The sequence below is a fragment of the Archocentrus centrarchus genome, chromosome 11 (genome assembly GCF_007364275.1).
Source record: "Archocentrus centrarchus isolate MPI-CPG fArcCen1 chromosome 11, fArcCen1, whole genome shotgun sequence".
Taxonomy (NCBI): Eukaryota; Metazoa; Chordata; class Actinopteri; order Cichliformes; family Cichlidae; genus Archocentrus; species Archocentrus centrarchus.
In genome coordinates this window covers 16,673,647-16,695,146 of record NC_044356.1, presented here as the reverse complement: position 1 = coordinate 16,695,146, position 21,500 = coordinate 16,673,647, and the positions used below count along the sequence as shown (strand labels likewise).

At 40.8% G+C, this 21,500-nt stretch overlaps 2 protein-coding genes across 2 annotated transcripts; both read left to right on the top strand.

The window, feature by feature from the left end:
• Window positions 1–1,074: 1,074 nt before the first annotated feature.
• lix1l (limb and CNS expressed 1 like) lies at window positions 1,075–13,606 on the top strand. Its single transcript, XM_030740277.1, has 6 exons — window positions 1,075–1,622; window positions 3,804–3,967; window positions 5,497–5,637; window positions 7,602–7,697; window positions 7,924–8,001; window positions 9,946–13,606. Exons 1-6 carry the CDS (start codon window positions 1,283–1,285, stop codon window positions 10,195–10,197), a joined length of 1,071 nt encoding a protein of 356 aa, XP_030596137.1. The 5' UTR covers window positions 1,075–1,282; the 3' UTR covers window positions 10,198–13,606.
• A 1,165-nt stretch (window positions 13,607–14,771) lies between these two features.
• Window positions 14,772–21,345, top strand: sf3b4 (splicing factor 3b, subunit 4). The gene is made up of 6 exons (XM_030741251.1): window positions 14,772–14,805; window positions 16,022–16,150; window positions 16,249–16,791; window positions 18,482–18,649; window positions 18,891–19,049; window positions 21,007–21,345. The coding sequence occupies exons 1-6, from the start codon at window positions 14,772–14,774 to the stop codon at window positions 21,177–21,179; spliced, it is 1,206 nt and encodes a 401-aa protein (XP_030597111.1). The 3' UTR covers window positions 21,180–21,345.
• Window positions 21,346–21,500: the final 155 nt, after the last annotated feature.

Genomic DNA, 21,500 nt, shown 5'->3' with positions numbered 1-21,500 from the left:
GGAAATCTCAACGCAGCACACGTAACTAAAAGCATATGCTACTTGTCTGTAACAAAGATGACTGCCTTGTTACAGACAATTAACATTTATCTTTATATGTTGTTTTATGCAGCATTTTTGTAATGTTTAATATTTTCTGTTTAATGTACGTATTAAATAAGCAGATTATTACACTGTTAATTTTTGTTTGCAACAAGTAAAGTTGAACAACCTCTTTTTGTTTTTGTTGACTGGCACAAAGAAACCCTGCTTTTCTTTTTCTATAGCACTTTTCTACTCAGTTGAGCACCCAAAATAAGTTTATTTATACAGTGCTTTTATCTATGCCTAAGTGATTGCTGACATTTGTGCGCATACACACCCAGGGGCAACTCAAGGCTCAGTATCTTTCCCAAGGATACTTTGGCATTCAAACAGGAGGAGTCAGGGATCAAACCATCAACTTTCCTATTGGTAGATGGCCCACTCTACTACGTGAGCCACAGCTGCCCCAGTACAAAGTGAATGCAGCACAAACCCACTGCAATTTGTCTATCGGTGCAGTGCCATTTGTTGGCTAATTATTTCTAAATCAACTCAAAAATTAATATAAATTAACATATAGCTAAATCAGCAGCTGTACAACAGGAATAAATAAATAAAATACATAATAAAATGAACATGGAGTTTCCTAGTTGTAGAATATTTTGTAAGGTTGCATTACACTTTGAATGTAAAGCTAAACATTATGACAACTTAAAGTCAGTGTTACTATTGCCCCAGGATGTAAAGAATCCCTCATCCTTAGATCCTCAGTTAGGATGAGGAAATACTCCACAAAAAGAAACACAGGAAAACAAGAAATAAACAGAGAATAGAGAAGGATTTATTTTTATTTGCATTGTATACCAAGAAAAAGAAAAAAAATTCTCATGAAAAACACAGTCATTGTAACAATTACAAAGAATACCAATTCACACATTAGAAACGTATGCAGCCGTACTGTAAATGCATTTTACAGTGTAATTAAAGCAGTAGTGGCAGAAGTAGCAGAATACGAGGGGTCCTTGAAGGCAACAGTTGACTGACAATCCCGCAGCCTAATCCGCGGAGCGAGGATGCATAGCAGCGCCGTTATGTGTCGAATCAAGTCAGCTCAGTACTTACTTAGGCTGTGACTGACAAAAACCCTGATATACTTCGCTCATTCAGCCCTTAAAGCTCACTTTTTCAGCAGAAGCCGTCGGGTTGATCGCTACAGTTTTCCTCCAGACCGGGACTCCGCAGACGTTACGTCGGGACAATGGAATCTAACGTTATCCCGGACAGTGTCCGCCATCAGAGGCTGCAGCCGGGGATCGGATTCGGTTCGGGAGCGACCGGGACCCTCCGCTCCTCTCTCCGGCCCGGGGTTACTGTCCCCATCGCGCCGTTGCTGTCCTCTCCGGCCTCTCTGGCAGCTTCGTCCGGGCCTCCTCCTCCGCCGCCCCCGCTGCAGCTCCACAGCCTCTACGGCGGAGTAGGAGCGGGGCTGGGGCCGGTGGCTGGCGGTCACTGTAACCCGGGGAACCCGGCAGTACTGAAGGAGGCGGTGGAGGCTGTGGTCCGCAGCTTCGCCAAACACACGCAGGGTTACGGCAGAGGTAATGTCCGGCAGTGACACTGTCCTGGGAATAGCGCTGTTAATGTGTGTCATAACGCTTCAGGTTATAGCTGGGGAGGGGACTTTTTGAAGAGCTGAAAACCACTTTCAGCTGCGCCATTTGTTTGGAAGGAAGGCATTAAAAAGAAACTCCTGTAATTTTCACGTTTATCTAAACTGTGTAAATACACCATGTAGGCTGCAGTGGTAATTTGCACCTGATGCAATGTTACCGTGAAGTTTCCTTAGATGTTTGCTCCAGTCACTTCATCGCTGGATTAAAATCCAGGGCTGCAGGGGATTGCATTTACGAACAATAAGCTATTGTTCGTAAATTGGCCATTACACTCCTGTTACACGGTAAATAACAATAATGGACGCTGTGAAAAACCTTAATAACCTTGAAAAATCAAAGAGCGGTGCCAGTATAGTTTGTCAAATTATGTCATATCCTCTGGTTAGAAAACTGAGTTTATATATTTTATATTAAATATAAACTGCACATCATTAGTAATCTTTACTTGAAGGATGGAGTTTAATTTAAAGTACCTGACCGGTTTCTGTCATCACCTGGAGGTCAGAGTTTACCCTCTTGAGGCGTACCTAAAACTACCATTAGACCAAAGGCTTAAGCAATGCTAGAGCTGGAGCTAAAACATGTGTTCCTGCCCAATGCTAATAGGATTTATTTCCCAAAGATGGTCCCCATGTGTCGCCAGCTAACAGCCTCTTTTCCCCTGCATCCCATTTAGGCTTCTTGACACATTCCTTGGCAGCATCTTTTAAGACTTTTGGCAGTAAAACACACGAGATGATGTAATTAGGCTTTCCTATATGTTTCCTTTAAAGCGGTCATTAAGTTGTAATTTTAAAAGACCTATTTAGTGTATTTAAAGAAGTATTATGAGAAAAGGGACATCGTGTGCAAATATGGCTTTGGAAAAAGTTTCGTGCACTTTAAAGTGGAGTTGCAGGATGTTCTTTGACTGTAGTTTCTTTTTTAGGTTTGAGCTTGGACCAGCTCCACAATACATCCTTCAATATCAAGTCTTTCCTGTCTCTTTCCACTTTTACTATAGAGGAAATTGATAAAAACAGACCAGAAATCCTCATTAAATCACTGTCATGAGCCTGAATGTCATTGTGCATCCAGAGTTTAAAATAGAGTACATTATGGACTTTTTTTTTTAAAGCAATAATTGTACAAGAAATAGTTTTTAATAGTATTTAACTTTATACAAAAAGCATTAAACAGAAAAATAAACTGTCTTTAAAACTGCACTAACTCTCGCATGCTTTAAGGAGCAAATTCAGGCTGTTTGAGTTTCATTAGGCTGTCTCTTTATGTAATCCCAGATTGACTTGACTTTGAGATCAGGGCTCTGTGGGGGCCTGACCATCTGTTGTGGGTCTCCTTGTTTGTCCTGACACTGAAGATAGTTCTTTACAACTCTGGCTGTCTTTGGACACATTATTTGTCATCCTGCAGAGTGGAGCTTAGGACAGATCAGACGCTTCCCTGATGGAAAAGAACCAAAATATTTAGAGTGTCTAAACTTCCCAGTCATCGATTAAAACTGTGTTACTAATTGGAAGCAAGAGAACAGCATACATATTTAAAAAAAAAAAGATTTGGATAGTCCTTTAGGGATCTACTCTATGGAAAATATGGCTTATAGTTTGTTGACAGAAGCTTCTTTTTAATGTTTGATGAAGTTGGTGAGCCTCCAGACTTGTATAAGGGCGAGATGCAGGCTGCCTGTGTTCAAACAGTGAGCAGTAACAGCATTCAAATAATATTGGCTGCACACATATTTCCCAACAGACCCCAAACCCAAGTAATCATTTATGACTCAGTTGCAGAGTTTGCAGCTTTCCATTGTTGTTTTTGTTTCCTTGTGGATGACAAGAACTCAGCTTTCTCATATGAAGCGCAGAGTCGAGTGTTTTTCTGTAAGCCACTCCTCTGAGGTGATGCAGAATTTCCTCTGGGCAGCCACCTAAACCTTTCCGGAAAATGCTCTGGCATCCTGGAGACGACCTTTCCCTGCACCTTTCAATTTTTGTTTAGAGAGGATGTTGTAGAGCTCGGCTAGTGGCAGCAGACAAACACATGTAAACTGGACTAATGGTTTGTGTTACTCTGATGTAACAAGGCTTCTTTTATCTGTGCGTCCTGCAGTGAACGTGGTGGAAGCTTTGCAGGAGTTTTGGCAGATGAAGCTGACCAGAGGAGCCGACCTGCGGAACGGAGCCCTCGTTGTTTATGAAATGGTTCCATCCAACAGCCCTCCATATGTTTGCTATGTTAGCCTTCCAGGCGGCAGCTGCTTCGGAAGTTTCCAGGTACAGTATCTGCGTTCTGTGAGCACAATTATCACAAAATATACAGTACCGTGCAGAAGTCTTGAGACCAACCCTCAGTTCTTTACATTTTGCTTCCAAGGAACCAGACTTTCCTGTAATTTTTAAAGTGGTCTTGAACATTGGCTCATTTTCAGTCCAGTCCTTGTACCTGATCATTTTCAGAGGAATTTTTTTGTTTGTTTATTCAGTCATTTAACACTGACCTATGAATATGTGTGTATACCTATGTCTGTCTACACGTAATAGACAACTTAACAAAGAACCAGTTTTAAAGCTATCGGTGGAAAACTTGCCATATCTCGGCATGGTGTGCAGTGTGTCCTTGAAAACTGGAGTAAACTGGAAAGTGGAGGACAAAAGAAGAAGTGTCAGGCCTGAAAAATGATCTACAGCAGATAAACGGTATCTGAAAGTCATGTCCTTAAGAAATAGGAAAAAAATGCAGCAAAGACCTGACAAGACCTGAGAGACGCATCTGGACCTTCTGTTGATCCATGTACTGTTCACTGAAGCCTCATCAGAAATGGCCTCAGTGGAAGGATGGCTGTCAAGAAGCCATTCTTAAGGAAGAGAAACAAGGAGTGAAGGCTGAGGTATGCCATACTACACAATAACTGGGCTGAAAATCATTGGCAACAGGTCTGATGGAGTGGTGATGTATGGAGGAGGTCAGGAGAGAGTGAGTGACAGTGAGTGTCTATAGCCATCTTTGGCTTTGTCATGATTTTGGGCTGCATTTCAGTCAGTGGTGTTGCACATTTTGTCAAAATTGGTGGAATTACGAACGCGGAAAAATACCATCACATTTTGATCCACCATGCAATACCATCTGGAAAGCATCTGATTGGCAAAAGCTTTACTTTTCAGCATGATAATGATCCTAAACACACTGCCAATGCAATAAAAGCGTACCTGGATTGAAAAATACATACTATGAAACACTATCAATCATGGATTGACCTCCCCAGAGCCAGGACCTCAACGTTATTGAAGCATTGTGGGATCATATTCACCGAGAAGAGAAGAAAAGGCAGCCAACATCCAAAGAAGAGCTTTGAATGTCCTTCAAGAAGTCTGGAAAACTATTTCTGAAGACTGCTTAAAGAAATTCTAAGAAAGCTGCCCAAAATAGTTCAGATTGTGTTGTCATACTAAATATTGACTTTCAAGCTCGTTAGAATTGTACAAACTCTGTTTTTCCTTGAAGACTGTATTTCGCTGTACCTAGTTACCATTTTCCTAGCACAATATAAAGAAATACTTGGTGGCTTGAGACTTTTGCACATTATGATAAAAATGTGCCATTGTCTTTGACTGGACAACAGTGAATGTGTTGTGGTTTGGAGAGACGCTTTATTCTATTGCAAACATTTCTGCAACCACAAGATCAAATATGGCTGCAAGCTCAAAACCACAGTCATTTAAAGATTGCCTGAGCTGTCGTTGGCCTTTTGACTGTTTATCTGTGTTTCTGTCCATTCATACATGTTCTCTTTGCTGTTTGACAGTTCTGTCCCACGAAGGCAGAGGCAAGACGCAGCGCTGCCAAGATCGCCCTGATGAACTCTGTTTTTAACGAACATCCCTCGCGTCGAATTACAGACGACTTCATTGAGAAGAGCGTGAATGAGGCGCTGGCCTCCTTCAATGTAAGTTTAATAACCAAAGTCGTGTTTATATGACTGTCAGTCAGCAACACAGGTCAATTTTTGCGGTTTTTGGCAACATGCACATGGATATTTGACATATAGTAAATGTTATGAAAGTGTACACAGGTCATAGTAGTCTCTGGAGCTTGAAAAAGGCGACTGGACTTCTTTTTGTTTCTTGAAGACGTTTCCCCTCTCATCCGAAAGGCTTCTTCAGTTCTCAACCAAATGGTGGAGAGACCCAGGTATTTAAACCCCTGTGGGCGTAGTCCCCTGGAGGTGGTTATGACCCTCTATTGATCATGTGCGTGAACACATGTGCCCAGGTGTGAAGAGGGCGTGGGTCATATTTAATCAGTGGTTTCAGTTGAAACCAATTTAGGACTCCGCTCCATTGTTTCCTGTGGCCTATTGAGGTCACTGGAACAAAGGTGTGAATGGGGGTTGAGACGTCTGGGAAGGGAGCTCAGGACAGCACTGTAAGCGGGGGAAAGTTGGTGACGTAATCCACCTCCTCTGTTCAATGATGGTTGTTCACAGTGGACATAGATGGCTTCTTTCACTCCTCTTTCAAACCATCTGTTTTCCCTGTCCAAAATGTGAACATTGGCATCCTCAAAAGAGTGCCCTTTTTCCTTCAGATGCAGATGTACTGCTGAATCTTGTCCTATCGAGGTGGCTCTTCTATGTTGTGCCATTCGTTTGTGAAGAGGCTGTTTGGTTTCACCAATGTAGAGGTCCGAGCACTCTTCACTGCACTGAACAGCATACACTACATCGCTGATCTTGTGTTTGGCGGGTTTGTCCTTGGGATGAACCAGTTTTTGTCTTAGGGTGTGACTTGGTTTGAAGTATACTGAGATGTCATGCTTGGAGAAAATTCTTCTGAGTTTCTCTGACAAGCCTGACACATATGGGATGACAATGTTGTTCCTCTTGTCCTTCCTATTCTCTGTAGTTTGTGTTTGGCCTTCATTCCTGTGCATCTTAGCTGATTTGATGTGTCAGGCTTGTCAGAGAAACTCAGAAGAATTTTCTCCAAGCATGACATCTCAGTATACTTCAAACCAAGTCACACCCTAAGACAAAAACTGGTTCATCCCAAGGACAAACCCGCCAAACACAAGATCAGCGATGTAGTGTATGCTGTTCAGTGCAGTGAAGAGTGCTCGGACCTCTACATTGGTGAAACCAAACAGCCTCTTCACAAACGAATGGCACAACATAGAAGAGCCACCTCGACAGGACAAGATTCAGCAGTACATCTGCATCTGAAGGAAAAAGGGCACTCTTTTGAGGATGCCAATGTTCACATTTTGGACAGGGAAAACAGATGGTTTGAAAGAGGAGTGAAAGAAGCCATCTATGTCCACTGTGAACAACCATCATTGAACAGAGGAGGTGGATTACGTCACCAACTTTCCCCCGCTTACAGTGCTGTCCTGAGCTCCCTTCCCAGACGTCTCAACCCCCATTCACACCTTTGTTCCAGTGACCTCAATAGGCCACAGGAAACAATGGAGCGGAGTCCTAAATTGGTTTCAACTGAAACCACTGATTAAATATGACCCACGCCCTCTTCACACCTGGGCACATGTGTTCACGCACATGATCAATAGAGGGTCATAACCACCTCCAGGGGACTACGCCCACAGGGGTTTAAATACCTGGGTCTCTCCACCATTTGGTTGAGAACTGAAGAAGCCTTTCGGATGAGAGGTGAAACGTCTTCAAGAAACAAAAAGAAGTCCAGTCGCCTTTTTCAAGCTCCAGAGACTAAAGTGTACACAGTGAGTACAAATAAGTGATGCTTTTGAAAAGAAAATGAAGGAAAATAACACTGCATTGGATTGACTCACAAACACACACACAAGTGCCAAATATGTGTAGAGACATACAAGTAAGTAGCATACGTGAGACCGAGCTGTTGTTGACTGGCATTAACTGCTTGTCGATGCTCACAGGGAAACAGAGAAGAGGCTGACAATCCCACCACAGGGATTGGGGCGTTTCGCTTCATGCTTGAGTCCAACAAAGGAAAGTCCATGCTGGAGTTTCAGGTGTGTGTTTTAAGTAGCTTTTTTCTTTATATTTATGCATGTAATATCACTGACAAGGTGTGAGCTCAACCTTTATAAATATGCCTATATACAAAACACATATTCATAAAGACAGCAATTTTATGTGTAAATGTTCATTCACAGGTGATAATATACAGTTAGTTTGGCCCCACAATGCTCAATTACTGGTTTCTTGTTCTTGGTCTTGCTTGTGTCTGTCTTCCAGGAGCTGATGACTGTGTTCCAGCTGCTGCACTGGAATGGAAGCCTCAAAGCCATGAGAGAACGGCAGTGTTCCCGACAGGTACTGGATGAAATCCAAGCCCTCTAAAAAATTTGCTTAATTTAAGCAAATACAGTCATTTTTAATGAACAAATTTCACACTGATCAGCCACAAAATTAAAACCACCGACAGGTGAGGTGAAAAACAATGAGTGTCTCTACAGTGCAATGTCATGCTGGGAAACACGAAGCACCCACCTTAACATTGCGCCGCACCACAATTCAAAATCTGCACAGGAACAGCTTGAGGAACCCAAAAAAGAGCTCAAATTCTCCGTATCCCACTCCAATCAAGGAGTCCCGGGACACGACAGAACAATCTCAGTCAGTCGAGGCCCCACCCAGCAGTCCACAGGACCAAAACGATCCACAGCCAGTGTCCCAGTGCCAGACACCAAAGTGCACCCCCAGAGGTTCTGTGTCCACGCCCAGTTTTGGTGACCGACAAAATTAGGTGGTTTTAATGCTGTGGCCGATCAGGCATTTTTCTATGCGACGGGGCTGTTCTAGATAAATTCATACCATGACATGACTCACCACGACTTGTAGCAGTGTTTGAGTGCACAGATTAGTTGAAAAAAAGGAACAACAAAAAAGGTCTTTCTAAATGAGAACATGCTGCCTAAAAGATGAGATAAGCTTTACATTTGGGAAGTATCCAACGGACAGCTATTCTAATCTGAAAACAGATCACATGTACATATACAGAATTAAAACTTTAACTAGCTTTTTAAGCAGTCAGAGATTTGTTCACAAGATGACCATATAAAGGATTTCTTTGCATTTATTTTTCTCGTTTAGATGCTCTTTGTGACATCATATAGAGCTAAGAGCAGAAAAAAACTGCCTGCACATACTTTGTTCTCTTTTTATTTAAGATTATGGACATTTTTATTATGAGCATCTACACTGCAACACTCTATACAGAACTGTGCAAAAGTCTTGAATCACTCCTTATTTCTTTATATTAAGGAACCAGACTTGTTATTTTTTAACGTGATCTTGAGCAATAGTTTTCCAGGCTTTCTGAAGGTCTTTCAAAGTTTTTCTTTGGATGCTGGCTGCTTCTTCACTTACTTTCAGTCCAGTACTTGTACCTGACCATTTTCAGAGGAATGTGTTTCAGTCTGTTAAACCACTGAACACTGACCTATGAATCATTCAAGCATAGAAAAGACACCTAACACAATGGATGAACCAGTGTTGTGTCTACACTTAACAAACAACTTAGCAAAGTACAAATTGTATCTTTAGGCACTTTGTTACTAGCAGCCTGTCACACATAATTTATTCAAGTGTCTTTGGATAAAGCTATGAAAAATGCTGAAAGTAAAGTTTAACAGACATAAAACAGCATTTTTATAACAGCAAAGTGAATCCCAAAGAGCCTTTAGCTAAAAACTTGGCATATCTTTGTAGCAAAAGAAGATGTGTCAGGTCTGAAAAACTATCAACAGCAGATGAGCAGTATCTGAAAGTCATGTCCTTAAGAAATAGGAAAAATCCAGCAAAGACCTGACAGGACCTCAGAGATGCATCTGGACCATCAGTTGATCCATCTACTGTTCACTGAAGCCTCGTCAGAAATTGTCTCAGTGGAAACGTGGCTGTCAAGAATCTGTTCTTAAGGAAGTGAAACAGGGGGAAAAGGCTGAAGTATGCCAAATTACACAAGAACTGGACTGAAAATCTTTGGCAGCAGGTCTGATGGAGTGATGAATCCAAATTTGAAATTTTTGGTTCAAATCGTCAGTACAGAACAGGTCAGGGGAGAGATACAGCAGTGACTGTCTACAGCCTTATCGTCTTGGTTGGATCGTTTACAGACAGTGGCTCCAGTCAGTGATGAAGTCTCACTAGATTGAGCTGGCACAAAATGCAGATAACTGAGGGAATATCTAATCAAGGTTGTTTTCCATTATCAAACACTTAGCCGTGATTATGACTTTATGGCTGAACTTGCAGGAGGTGCTGGCTCACTACTCCCATCGGGCTCTGGATGACGACATGCGCACTCAGATGGCCGCTGACTGGGTGAACCGAGAACAGAGCATAGCGGGCACCATCGCGCAGGAGCTGGCCACAACAGAGCGAGAACTAGAGGACGCCAGGCTGGCGGGAAGAGAACTGCGTTTTTACAAAGAGAAGAAGGACATCCTGATGTTAGCTGTGGGTCAGCTCAGTGCAGCCAACACCGCCACACTGCCCTCGCACTAAACCTGTCGTCCAATGTGGAAACATGCCTTCACGCTCCGTAGGATTCCTGGTAACAGTATTGATATCTTCACAGATGACTTCTCAGAACTTTAAGGTTTTGTTTTGTTTTGAGGACCAGCTAATCAAGCCTTGACTTACAGTATGCACATCTTGTCCATAAAACAAATACTACCCGCTATAGCCGTTACCTCTTTGTGCCTAGTAAATACAGCATAGCAGTGCTTTTTTTTTCTAGATGCCTGTAAAAGTGCTCGGCATTCTACCTGACTGGGATTTACATGTTTGTTTGTTTGTTTTTTCATTACTTCATACTGTACTTACTCAAAGTAAACCTACGGAGACAAAGCCTTCTATGATTCAGTGAATGTACGGGGCATAAAATGACCCACCAGACCAAACGCTCCTGAGGCATGGTTCACGTGTTGCTTTTCGGCTTTGGTTCATTTTGCTTGCTTATAGTACTTGGGATGATAAGATGCCAGATAAGTCACCCCATTCAGCAAAAAAAAAAAAATCACCAGTGAAGGGGATTAAAGATCTCACCTAATATCACCGGTTTTATGTAGTGGGTGTACAACCTTGTGCTGCAGGTCCTTAAATATTACTAGAATTCCAGTAAGCACAGAAACACACTTATTGGCTCATGTTATAGTAATTTGTGTGTTCTTTGCAGAAAAACAAAAGGAAAATGTCAGGTAATTGACATTTTTGACAGCTCTGACTGAAGCTCAGGTTTTAAAGAAAAATCAAATATTAAACCACCCTAGTCTGTTTTACTTTTGTTTTTGTTTGTTTGCAAAGACTTTTGGCTTTTTTTAAGCTTCATTGTTTGCTTGGTTACGATGACACTAGCCGAATGTATATTTTTAATGCGCTAGCAAATAAAGGGCCTGCAAAGCAACACAACTTAAACTACAAAATTGCTCTTGTGATGCAGATTGTGTTTGTCAGCTAGAGGAGTTCAAAAAGGTCAGTGGTTGTTAGGACTTAAATGTAGGTCTCAGCAGTTACAATATGGAGGCCAGAAAATGAGTTTGGCTTTTTTTTTTTTTTTTTTAAAGCTGAACCATCGGTTTTGAGTCATTGCAGTTAAAACAGTGCCAGCTTCTGTGGTCTAAGTCTTCTTTTTTTTGAGATACTGGAAGCAGAAATTGGGTTTTGGCAGTGTTGTTATGTCTACATGCCAAAAAAAAAGTAATATAACAGGCATTTATTACCTTTTTTTACTGTAAATGTCATAACTTTATATTTGTCCGTCTTTATAAAATGCATTTTTATACATTGTAGGGATAAAGGCGTTTTAACAAGCAGCATTAAAAAGACCCCGCGTAACCAGAGTTTTAATTGATGTGATATGGCTCTTTTGGAGGTAATGAAAGTCAAACAGCAGGAGGGCTCGTTCTCATTGCTGAATGCTGGATTGTTAGCAGCAGAAACTGATTACACAGAATATAAAGAGATGACGAATAAAGAAAAAAGTGCAGGAAGAGCTTTATTATTCAGTTGCTATAACTCTTCTCTCGAGTCATTGTGCCTTTATGAAAATTGGTAGCTGGCAATGTTTGGACGGTTGTCTTTACACGTGCAGCTAATTTCTTACTGTTACAGCATTTTAAAGGAATAGTTCAACATTTGGGGGGAATTTGATTGGAGAATTAGATTGACGTATGCATGGCGGTCTGGTAAATATGAAGCTAAACGCAGCAGTCTCAGCTTAGAGTAGCATAAAGACTGAAAACAGATGGAAACAAGTTCCCACAGTCAGCCCGAAAGTAACAAAATCTGCCAAACTAATTGACAGACTATGTCTTTTTTGTATAATGCATATGGAAACAGAAGTGTAAAAGTGACATTTCACAGTTGTGTAGAGGATTATGTGCTATTTCTTGATCTGAATCACAGACTGTATATGAAAGATGGCCGAAGCTTCTCTGTCTAAAAAGTCAAGCCAGTGAAGAAGTGCCTTCCATCTACATTCTCTCTAATTGTCAGCACGGGCGAGTCCTCTGGCTGCAAAGAGAAGTAAAGAAATGACTGACCTCAGTGATTACTTTCCTTATGTGTTTATGGTCTCATTTGCTAGTTTCAAGTCCTTTTTAATGTACAGCATGAAGTCTGCTCATAAATTATGATCTCATGTTGACTATGATACAAGATGAAACAGGGTGTGCCCTCCTCCTGTTGTGGAGGGCCGCACCATTAAGCTGAACTCAAATCTGCTCAATATTAATCTTATCTCTTTATAAGCTTTGTGGGTGTGGCCCTCCACAAAAGTCCCAGTTTCTCATGTGGCCCCCGTGGGAGAATTCATTGCCCAGCCCTACTTTAGAGTGTCACTACTTTGTTACTGATGAGTCATTACTATATATGTGTCCCTCAGTTTCTCAGTGAGATACACCACTTGTTTGTCATGTCTGGTATCAAGAAGGTCCAAAATGCCAAACATGAGGCTTCCAAACCAATGGGTGATGACACGGTGGCTACATCCATCTTTTATATACAGTCTGAGCTGGTTAATACTTTCAGTATCTGCAGAGTGGTTTCAGCCTTTTTGTTCATGTCAAATTATGAAAGAATTCCCTTTAATTTGTTACATGCCGTTAGATTACGAAGGATGTATTTAATATTACTACCTTTGGTATAAATTTATAAACATTATATAATGTTTTTGTTTTTTTGTTTTTTTGGTGCTCACCTTGCAAAATATGTGCTTAGCACAAGTATGAAAATATTTGTTCGGAAAAGACCTTGCGGTTCTCTTCAGTAAATAATACAAAGTTAAAATTGATTGAAAACTTCAACCTAATATATCGACGTTAAGATCTTTTCTTTTTAAAATGTTTTCAGCAAATTTTACACTTGGAACTAAACAGCCTCCCAGGATTTCATCTGCAGAAATGCTGAGTGATTTTATCGTCCCATTAATAAATTAAGAAACGTAAATGTGATTAATGAGGAGAACTCGACCAGTGTTTAAATGCCCTGCTTAACAGGAAAGAGGCTGATCTTGAATCGTGTGTTTCTTCTAATTTAGATGCTCAGCCTTTTTGATTGTTTGTTTGTTTGTTTTAGCCATAAGCCGTTAATCTCAGAGCTCCTATTGTAAAAATGCCTTTGACCTTTCTTTGTTATCATTATAAATGAAGTTTTTTTTTTTTTTTTAAGCAGGATATTCCTTTGCTATCCATTTACTAAAGAACACTTTTGGCTTTTCATGTTTTTTGGCTTTGATACACGATGTGTTGATTAAGTTCTGTTTTATATGTTTCATATTCTATACAGTATTGTTTTATAAGAGTGTTTCTCGAGGTCCTTACTGTTTGTATTTTCTATGAGCATTTTGTATTCCATGTTTATACTTTTAGTAGATTTATATGTATATGTAATAAATTTGCTGTTACAAATGTTATTACTGTGTGGAGTCACTTGTTGTCCATGTTTACAAACTGAACTGAATATCAAGGCCACATTACACAGTGGTAAAATTTAATACTATAAACTAATGAAAAGACATATTTCAGATGTTTAGAATGAAAAACACAGCTGTCATTCACTTCATTTTTTAAAAATTACATAGTAACTTTGGTTTCAAATGCCACAGTAAGGCATAGTAAATATAACCACCAGTCTTAAAATATATTTTAGGCTTCATAGCACTGTTTCTGATAAAAACCCAGTCAGTTTGAATCTGCAAATTAAAATTACAGAGTAATACTGGTGAGGAACAGACTAATTACCTTTTACCTCTCTATTAACAATTGTAATAGACTAATTACCTCTACTACCTCAGACCAGACCTCAAACTCTCATCCAGGGTGCTCAGGATCTTGAGTGAGAGCATCACTACCTGGATGGGGAACTGGATCCGTGAGGACTGCTTGGCCCTCAGAAGGGTAGTTCATTCTACCGAGAGAACCACCAAGCTCCAGAATCTGCAGGACATTTACATCAAATGATTCAGACCTAAAGCCAGGAGGATCGCAGGGACCCTAATGACAACAGACCGGCTTCCAGGATTGAAAGAATGAGAAGGAGCTTCTGCCCTCAAGCCATTAGTCTGCTAAATGAGACTACAACTTAAGACCACCCCACCCACTACCTACCCACTACTGAGCTACCCAACATTCACCCCTGGACTATGCTTGAGCTACTAGTTAATTATGTTTGCTGTTATTCAATAATAATAAATAAATACAAATAAAAAGTGGATTCTTCTGGAATTCTTTTCTATTTGTGTCTTCTTCTTTGCTTGTACAGCTGTTCTGGTACATAAGCATTTCACTGCACATTACACTTGTATAACTGTCTACGTGACAAATAAACTTTAAACTAATTTTTAAAAATAGTAATAAGTAAACCATCTGTATTTATTGAGATGTTTTTCTGGTAAATTGTGTCCAGAAGCAATAAAATAATCATCCCATTCTAGTTAGAATGAGCTCGTTTTTCACATTATGTGCTCGAAAAATGTAATATTATACCAGAAATTTTATTTTATTTTATACTTCCGGTACATAGCGGCGGAAGAGGTGGGACTTCTCTATGCAGCGCTTCCCCTCCGTTGGTCATTCAATATGGCAGCGGGACCAATTTCAGAAAGAAATCAAGGTACGTTCATCATTAAACTGTTTGCTTTGTTTCGTTGCACTCCGCAATTATAAATGTTAAGGTACATTTCACTAAAAGCTGCTCACATATGTTTGCTGACCGCCTCGTTCAGACAGCAGTCTGGTAAACAACCGGCGGATCACATGGAAATACTGCGATGCCATTAGCTTAGCATTTCGTCGATTTAGCTCTTCATTTAGACTTTTATTCCTTTTACTTGCCGGCTGCGGATGAGAGCCAAAGTACAGCGTTGTTTTTTGGGTTGTTTTGAAGTGTGGTTGTTGTAAGCAAATTAAAAGCAGACTTAACGTTACAGCTAAAGGTAGCCGATAAAGCTAACAACATAGCTAGTAGTAGCTTCATCCGGCATTCACGTCAAAGAAATAAAACTAAATTGTTTCTTATTGTGCCGATTTTACACGCGGCAGGTGCGGAGTATTTAACAATGTAGATATGGAGGATTGTAGATATTATTTTAGATGTAATCGCTAAACGTGTGGCTTTACTGAATATTGCCCACGTATGATAAATTGGAGGAGAGTGTGGAAAGCATTAATGGGTTTAAAGAAAGACACATTATTTAGACAACAAAAAATTGTTGAACCAGGCTGCCATCCCACATCTAATCAAACTTTCCCGCACAGCGTAATGAAAAGTACCCATTACCTTAGAACTCACTCCAAACAATCTGAACCTGTGAAGAAAATGGAGCCTTGGCGCTAATTTTTCACATAAAAAGCCAACATGTTCTTCCCATTTAAAAAAAATGTGTCCATATAGGTGCCCAAATACTTTTACAAGCTAGCCTGTTACCACATTTTACAATGCCTTTATTATACATTAATTTTACAGTAAGATTTGAATACACTTTATTGGGTAGATAACGCTCAGCATTGTCACTATGTGTGAAAAAGGCTGAAAAAAGACAGAAAATCGTATTTTCAGCGGGTAAACAGTATCAATTAGGCTGTAAAAATGGTAAATCTTTAATCACAGGTGACTAACTTGAAGAAGAGTTTAGAGTTTTACATTTAAATGATGTAAATAATTAAAACCCTGCAGTTCTGAAGCTACAATGAGTAAAAATTTGGTATCTATTATTCATGAAATACAGTAGCTCCATTGTCATAGTATAATTTTACTCAAGTTCATTGAAAAAGAAATGGTTTGATGATGCATTGATAATTATGAGGTTTATTCTCTCTTCATTTTGCAGATGCCACTGTGTATGTTGGTGGTTTGGATGAGAAAGTGTCTGAGCCGTTACTATGGGAGCTTTTCCTGCAGGCTGGTCCTGTGGTAAACACACACATGCCCAAGGACAGGGTCACAGGCCAACATCAAGGTGAGGAGAGGAGAGCAGAGAATAAAACCTCTTGAAGCATGTATTTCTGAAGGATCATCAGAAACAAACATGGCTAACTGTTTTTATTCCTTTTCCAGGCTATGGTTTTGTGGAGTTCCTCAGTGAAGAGGATGCCGACTATGCCATCAAAATCATGAATATGATAAAGCTCTATGGTAAACCAATCAGGGTTAATAAAGCCTCTGCGCACAACAAAAACCTGGATGTTGGTGCTAACATCTTCATTGGTAACCTGGACCCAGAGATTGATGAGAAACTGCTCTACGACACATTTAGTGCCTTTGGTGTCATCCTCCAGACGCCAAAGATCATGAGAGACCCAGACACTGGCAACTCTAAGGGTTACGCTTTCATCAATTTTGCCAGCTTCGACGCATCAGATGCTGCCATTGAGGCCATGAACGGCCAGTATCTCTGTAACAGGCCCATCACAGTGTCGTACGCCTTCAAGAAAGATTCCAAAGGAGAGCGTCATGGCTCAGCTGCAGAGCGACTCCTGGCTGCGCAGAACCCTCTCTCCCAGGCAGACAGACCTCACCAGCTGTTTGCAGATGCTCCTCCACCGCCAACGGCTCCAACGCCGGTTCTCACCACGCTGGGAGCTGCGATGCCCATCCCAGGTATGAGCAAATGACAGCTGTTAAATTGTTTTGAGTGTGTAAAAGTAAATTTTTTTTGCATCGGTCTTTGGGTATTTGAACACTGATGCAGGGTATTACAGAATGTTTCAGCCACTGATCAGTTAATGTGGAAAGATACTGTTTCCGTTAAGAATATGTTAATAGGTGATGATTTTAAGTCATTTTTTTACAAGCAGAATGGGGGTTTCTGGTACAATTTGATCTACTTCCAGGAGGAGGAAAAAGAAGTCATCAAGCCAAAGTGGTGTGAGAATAAAGTTGTTCCTTATGAGTTTTGATCTCTTTTCATTTTATTCTCACAGAGAACCTACTGCAATTTAGTTTACACTATACACTATATTATCAAAAGTATTTCCTCAGCTGCCTTCACACACATATGGACTTGAATGACATCCCATCCTTAATTCATATGGTTTAATGTGAAGCCAGCCCAACCTTTGCAGCTACAACAGCTTCAACCTTTCTGGGAGCACTTTCCACAAGGTTTCAGAGTCTGTTTATTGGAATTTTTGACCATTCTTCCAGACGCACGTTTGTGAAGTCAGACACTGATGTTGGACTGCTCTAATTCATCCCAAAGGTGTTCTATCGGGTTGAGGTCAGGACTCTGTGCAGGCCAGTCAAGTTCTTCCACACCAAACTCAGTCATCCATGTCTTTATGGACCTTGCTTTGTGCACTTGTGTGCAGTGAGTCCAGTGGCGGCGTGCTTTACACCACTGCATCAGATGCTTTGGATTGTGCTTGGTAATGTAAGGCTTGGATGCAGCTCCTTGGCCATAGAAACCCATTCCATGAAGCTCTCTATTCACTGTTCTTGAGCTAATTTGAAGGACATATGAAGTCTGGAGGTCTGTAGCGATTGACTGCAGAAAGTTGTTGACCTCTGTGCACTGTGTGCCTCAGCATCCACTGACCCCCACTTTGTGATTTTGCGTGGCCTGCCACTTCGTGGATGAGTTGCTGTCATTCCCAATTTCTTCCATTTAGTTATAATAGCACTAACAGTTGACTATGGAGTTAATTATATTGCTCTGTCAAACTATCAATTAAAGTATATATGGCATCATTTAAACTTCATTTAGCAAAGCATGAGTATGCCTTCTTTTGCACACATAACTGCTGTTGTTAAACAGATCCTGTTTGGAAATAGACAGGATATTAAATCTGCTGCTCATGCCGTGGCTCCTGTACACACATTGTGTCCATTTTATTCCAAGGAGTAATAGTTTTATTTGGCCACTTAAAGCTGTCACATGTGAAAATATGAAAAAGGAAAAAGGTGGTGATGTAGTTGTGTTGGTGTGCTTCCTCTTGTACTTTGCTGTATAATCTGTAAACAGCAGCTGTCTGTGATTAATGGTTATAGATTAGTGATTGTTATGAGAGTAAATGCGTTTCCATCATCAGCATTAAGATGATGTAGGAAATGTGTCTGTGCTGCTCTGACTGATACTTCTTTAATCAGTAGATGATAAAGAGATTATTTTTAATTTAATCTTGATCAGTGTGTGGAATAAAGTGGACGTGACAGCCAGAAAATTGGTCTGTTAATGAAGTTCTTCATAGATATTACATTAGCTACCATAAGTGGATCATCATAAGTCACGTTGCTCTGCTCAAATATGAAATTATGACTGACTTTACAAATACAACCTGTTTGCGTGCAGGCATGCCACCTCCTGGAGCTTTCCCCCCTGTTCCTCCACCTGGATCAATGCCTCCAACAATGCCCCCTGCTATGCCCATACCACCAGTAGCTGTGACACCTGGCCCACAGGGTGGTGGCGGACCCCCACCTGGACCACCGCCCTTCCCTCCTGCCAGTATGCATCCAGGTAAGGCTGCATTTATTTCTAAATTAGTTGCTAGTGGAAAGTAATGCAGTAGTATATTGTAAAAGTTTAGATAAGTGTGTTTGGGTGCTTTCTGTAGTTCTTGTACATATGTGTGTGAGTGTAATGCCAGTTGTGGTTTACCTGTATTCTGCCTATTTAAATATACATGCAGTTTCACTGTAACAGTTTGGTCTTTGTGCAGAAATGTTAAGCTTGAGCTTGCTTTGTTCCTGCCATGCAGGCATGCCTCAGATGCCCATGCCCCCTCCTGCTCCTCCTGGCATGGTGCCTCCACCTCCTGCTCCACCAGGATCAAACCAACGGGCACCGCCGCCCCCCAGTATGCCTCCACCCCCACCTATGGGCATGCCTCCCAGAGCGCCGTATGGACCTCCCACAGGTATAAGCACTTCCATTCTTTGTTGTTTAATAAAAGTCTCTCTCAGCACAAAAATAAGAGAAAAGTCATTCAAAGCAGCATTCTCTGTAAATGAATAATTGAAGGGTTCTCTCCATAAGACAACAGATTTTATGCAGCAAAAATAGGTTCACCGTTTTAGTGCCAACACAGGGCTGATGTTGATAAAACCACATTTTGTTAATTGAATCATTTATCATATGAAATAAACCGGAAGATGATTTGGAAAACACTCAGATGTTCACTGACACATTCTGGCGCCTCTGCTGATGCCTGGGAGGACGCGCTACTGTAATTTGTGATATTCAAAACAAAACAAAAAAAAAATCTATCACTGCGATTACACCAGCAGGGCTGTGGCAGAAAGTCTGGGCTCTGATGTTTTGGAAGCCCTTTTCATAAGATAGGATATGGGAAATAAATTGGATAAGGTGTAGCGTCATTGCCTTGCCCAAGGCAGCAATTAGCAAGCAAGAACGTTTAATGTTTGAACCCTGGCTGTCCAGAGACATGGATGTAAGCTTTTTTTTTTTTTTTTTTTTTTTTTATTTATTAAAAAAAGCTTAATGATGTCTCTGTGCCAGGAAGAAGTATTTGGAGTGGCCTATTCAAACTTTCGACTTGAATCTGACCAAGATGCTTTGGCATGACCTTAAACAGGCCGTTCATGCTCAAAAACCCTCCAGTGTGGCTGCATTAAAACAAATCTGCAAAGAAGAATGTGCCAAAATTCCTCCACAGCGATGTAAAAGACTCATTGCTAGTTATCATGAACTGTTGATAGCAGTTCTTGCTGCCAAGGGTGGCACAACCAGGTATTAGGTTCAGGGGGCAATTAGTTTTTCACACAGTGCCAGGAAGGTTTGCATAGCTTTTTTTTTTTTTTCGTTTAATAAATTAAATCATGATTTAAAAACTGCATTCAGGTATCTTTGATATAAAAAAATTGTTTGATCTGAAACATGTAAGTGTGACAAATATGCAAAAAAAGCAGAAATCAGGAAGGGACTGTAGGTAGTTAAAATACTTAGTGTATAGAATAAAGTACTTGGAGCAATCAGTAAGTGAGAAAAGCACTACAAAAGTGCCAGTCCATTTCTATTTTCTAGTTTTTTGCCATGTCCTTGTTGATGTTAGTTCCTATCTTAATGCCCTTTTACAATTTGCATTTTTAGTTGGTTGCAGGCAAATGTTGACCTTGAGGAATGAAATAACTTTGATCATTAATCAACAAAGACTGACCTACAGGACTCGGGAGGCAGATTTTTAGGACAGTGCCTCAGTTTTGGTCCTGAATTTTGTTCCTTAAGTGTCACAAAAGTATGACTGTTTCTGTGATCCACCATCCAGTCACTGTACAATATGAAACATGAGACATGAAATGATGCAGAATATGTTGGCAGGCCAGCAAAACTTACTTCACACTGATTCCATAATCCATATTTCCCTTGTTTTCGGTGTCAGCAGCTGGGTTCTTCTCAACTTTTGAGGTTTTGTGATGCATAGGTGTTCCAGCAGTGTAGACAAAGACATTTTGTTTGCCACGTTTTAAAAGCATTTGGGCATTTTTGTTACAGTGCTACAATAGCCAGACATTTATCGTGCCATCTATTGTGCCTCAAAATTGTAATGGACTTGAGATTATTGTTGTCTCACACTGCAGTAAGCTGCAGTAATGCAAAGTTTGTCCACTGTCTTGGTTATAGTTCAGAACATGGCAAGACATGAAGGAAGTATCTGCCTCTGTACAGTACCGTGCAGATGTGAGGAGGAAAATGCTTGTGGAAAAATATATCTGTGTTGTTAGGTTTGGGGCATGAAAAGATGGGGGGGGTTGGGTGGGGGTGGTGGGAGTCAATTTTTTTGTTCTGATTCTTGGTAATACTCGATGGTGGTTTTATCAGACTGTAACCGCTCATTCATTCTTTCTTTCTCTCAGGCCCTCCTGTCCCTCCAGGTATGAGAGGGCCTCCTCCTCCCATGCCTCCACCTGGCTATGGTGCTGGCCCTCCTCGTCCACCTCCCTTCGGCTTCCAGAGAGGACCTCCGATGCCACCAAGACCCCCAGGCGTCCCGCCACGGGCTCCTCCAAGAGCGCCAATGCCATCGTAATACCCATCAGACAACTGGCTACCAATTTGCTTTTTTAAAAACACATCTTTAGACCTACGCGATTTTGTAAGCGTGAGAGTAATTTAACCACCTGTTTGTATTTTTGCTTTGTTTTTTTTTTTTGGTCATTGTACAGATGAACAACAAATAAAATTTTTAGTATGAATTTTGCATGTTCTTTACTCAGTTTTTTGCTTTTGACAACAAAATACAGCATCAACGTAACAGTGATTTGCAGCTCTTAGAGGGACGCCGAGTTGGGTGATGCTTTCACAATAACAAGATTTTACTCTGCTAGGACCCTCAGTGTGCTTGGGAATC

What these genes read in the sequence shown, in the direction of transcription:
- lix1l (XM_030740277.1), top strand. Translation starts at nt 1,283, where the DNA reads ATGGAATCTAACGTTATCCCGGACAGTGTCCGCCATCAGAGGCTGCAG. An exon ending in GCTGCTTCGGAAGTTTCCAG is followed by an intron (nt 3,968 to 5,496) that starts GTACAGTATCTG and finishes GCTGTTTGACAG; the next exon opens with TTCTGTCCCACGAAGGCAGA. An exon ending in AACGGCAGTGTTCCCGACAG is followed by an intron (nt 8,002 to 9,945) that starts GTACTGGATGAA and finishes CTGAACTTGCAG; the next exon opens with GAGGTGCTGGCTCACTACTC.
- sf3b4 (XM_030741251.1), top strand. Translation starts at nt 14,772, where the DNA reads ATGGCAGCGGGACCAATTTCAGAAAGAAATCAAG. An exon ending in AATTTCAGAAAGAAATCAAG is followed by an intron (nt 14,806 to 16,021) that starts GTACGTTCATCA and finishes TTCATTTTGCAG; the next exon opens with ATGCCACTGTGTATGTTGGT. An exon ending in GCCGTATGGACCTCCCACAG is followed by an intron (nt 19,050 to 21,006) that starts GTATAAGCACTT and finishes TCTTTCTCTCAG; the next exon opens with GCCCTCCTGTCCCTCCAGGT.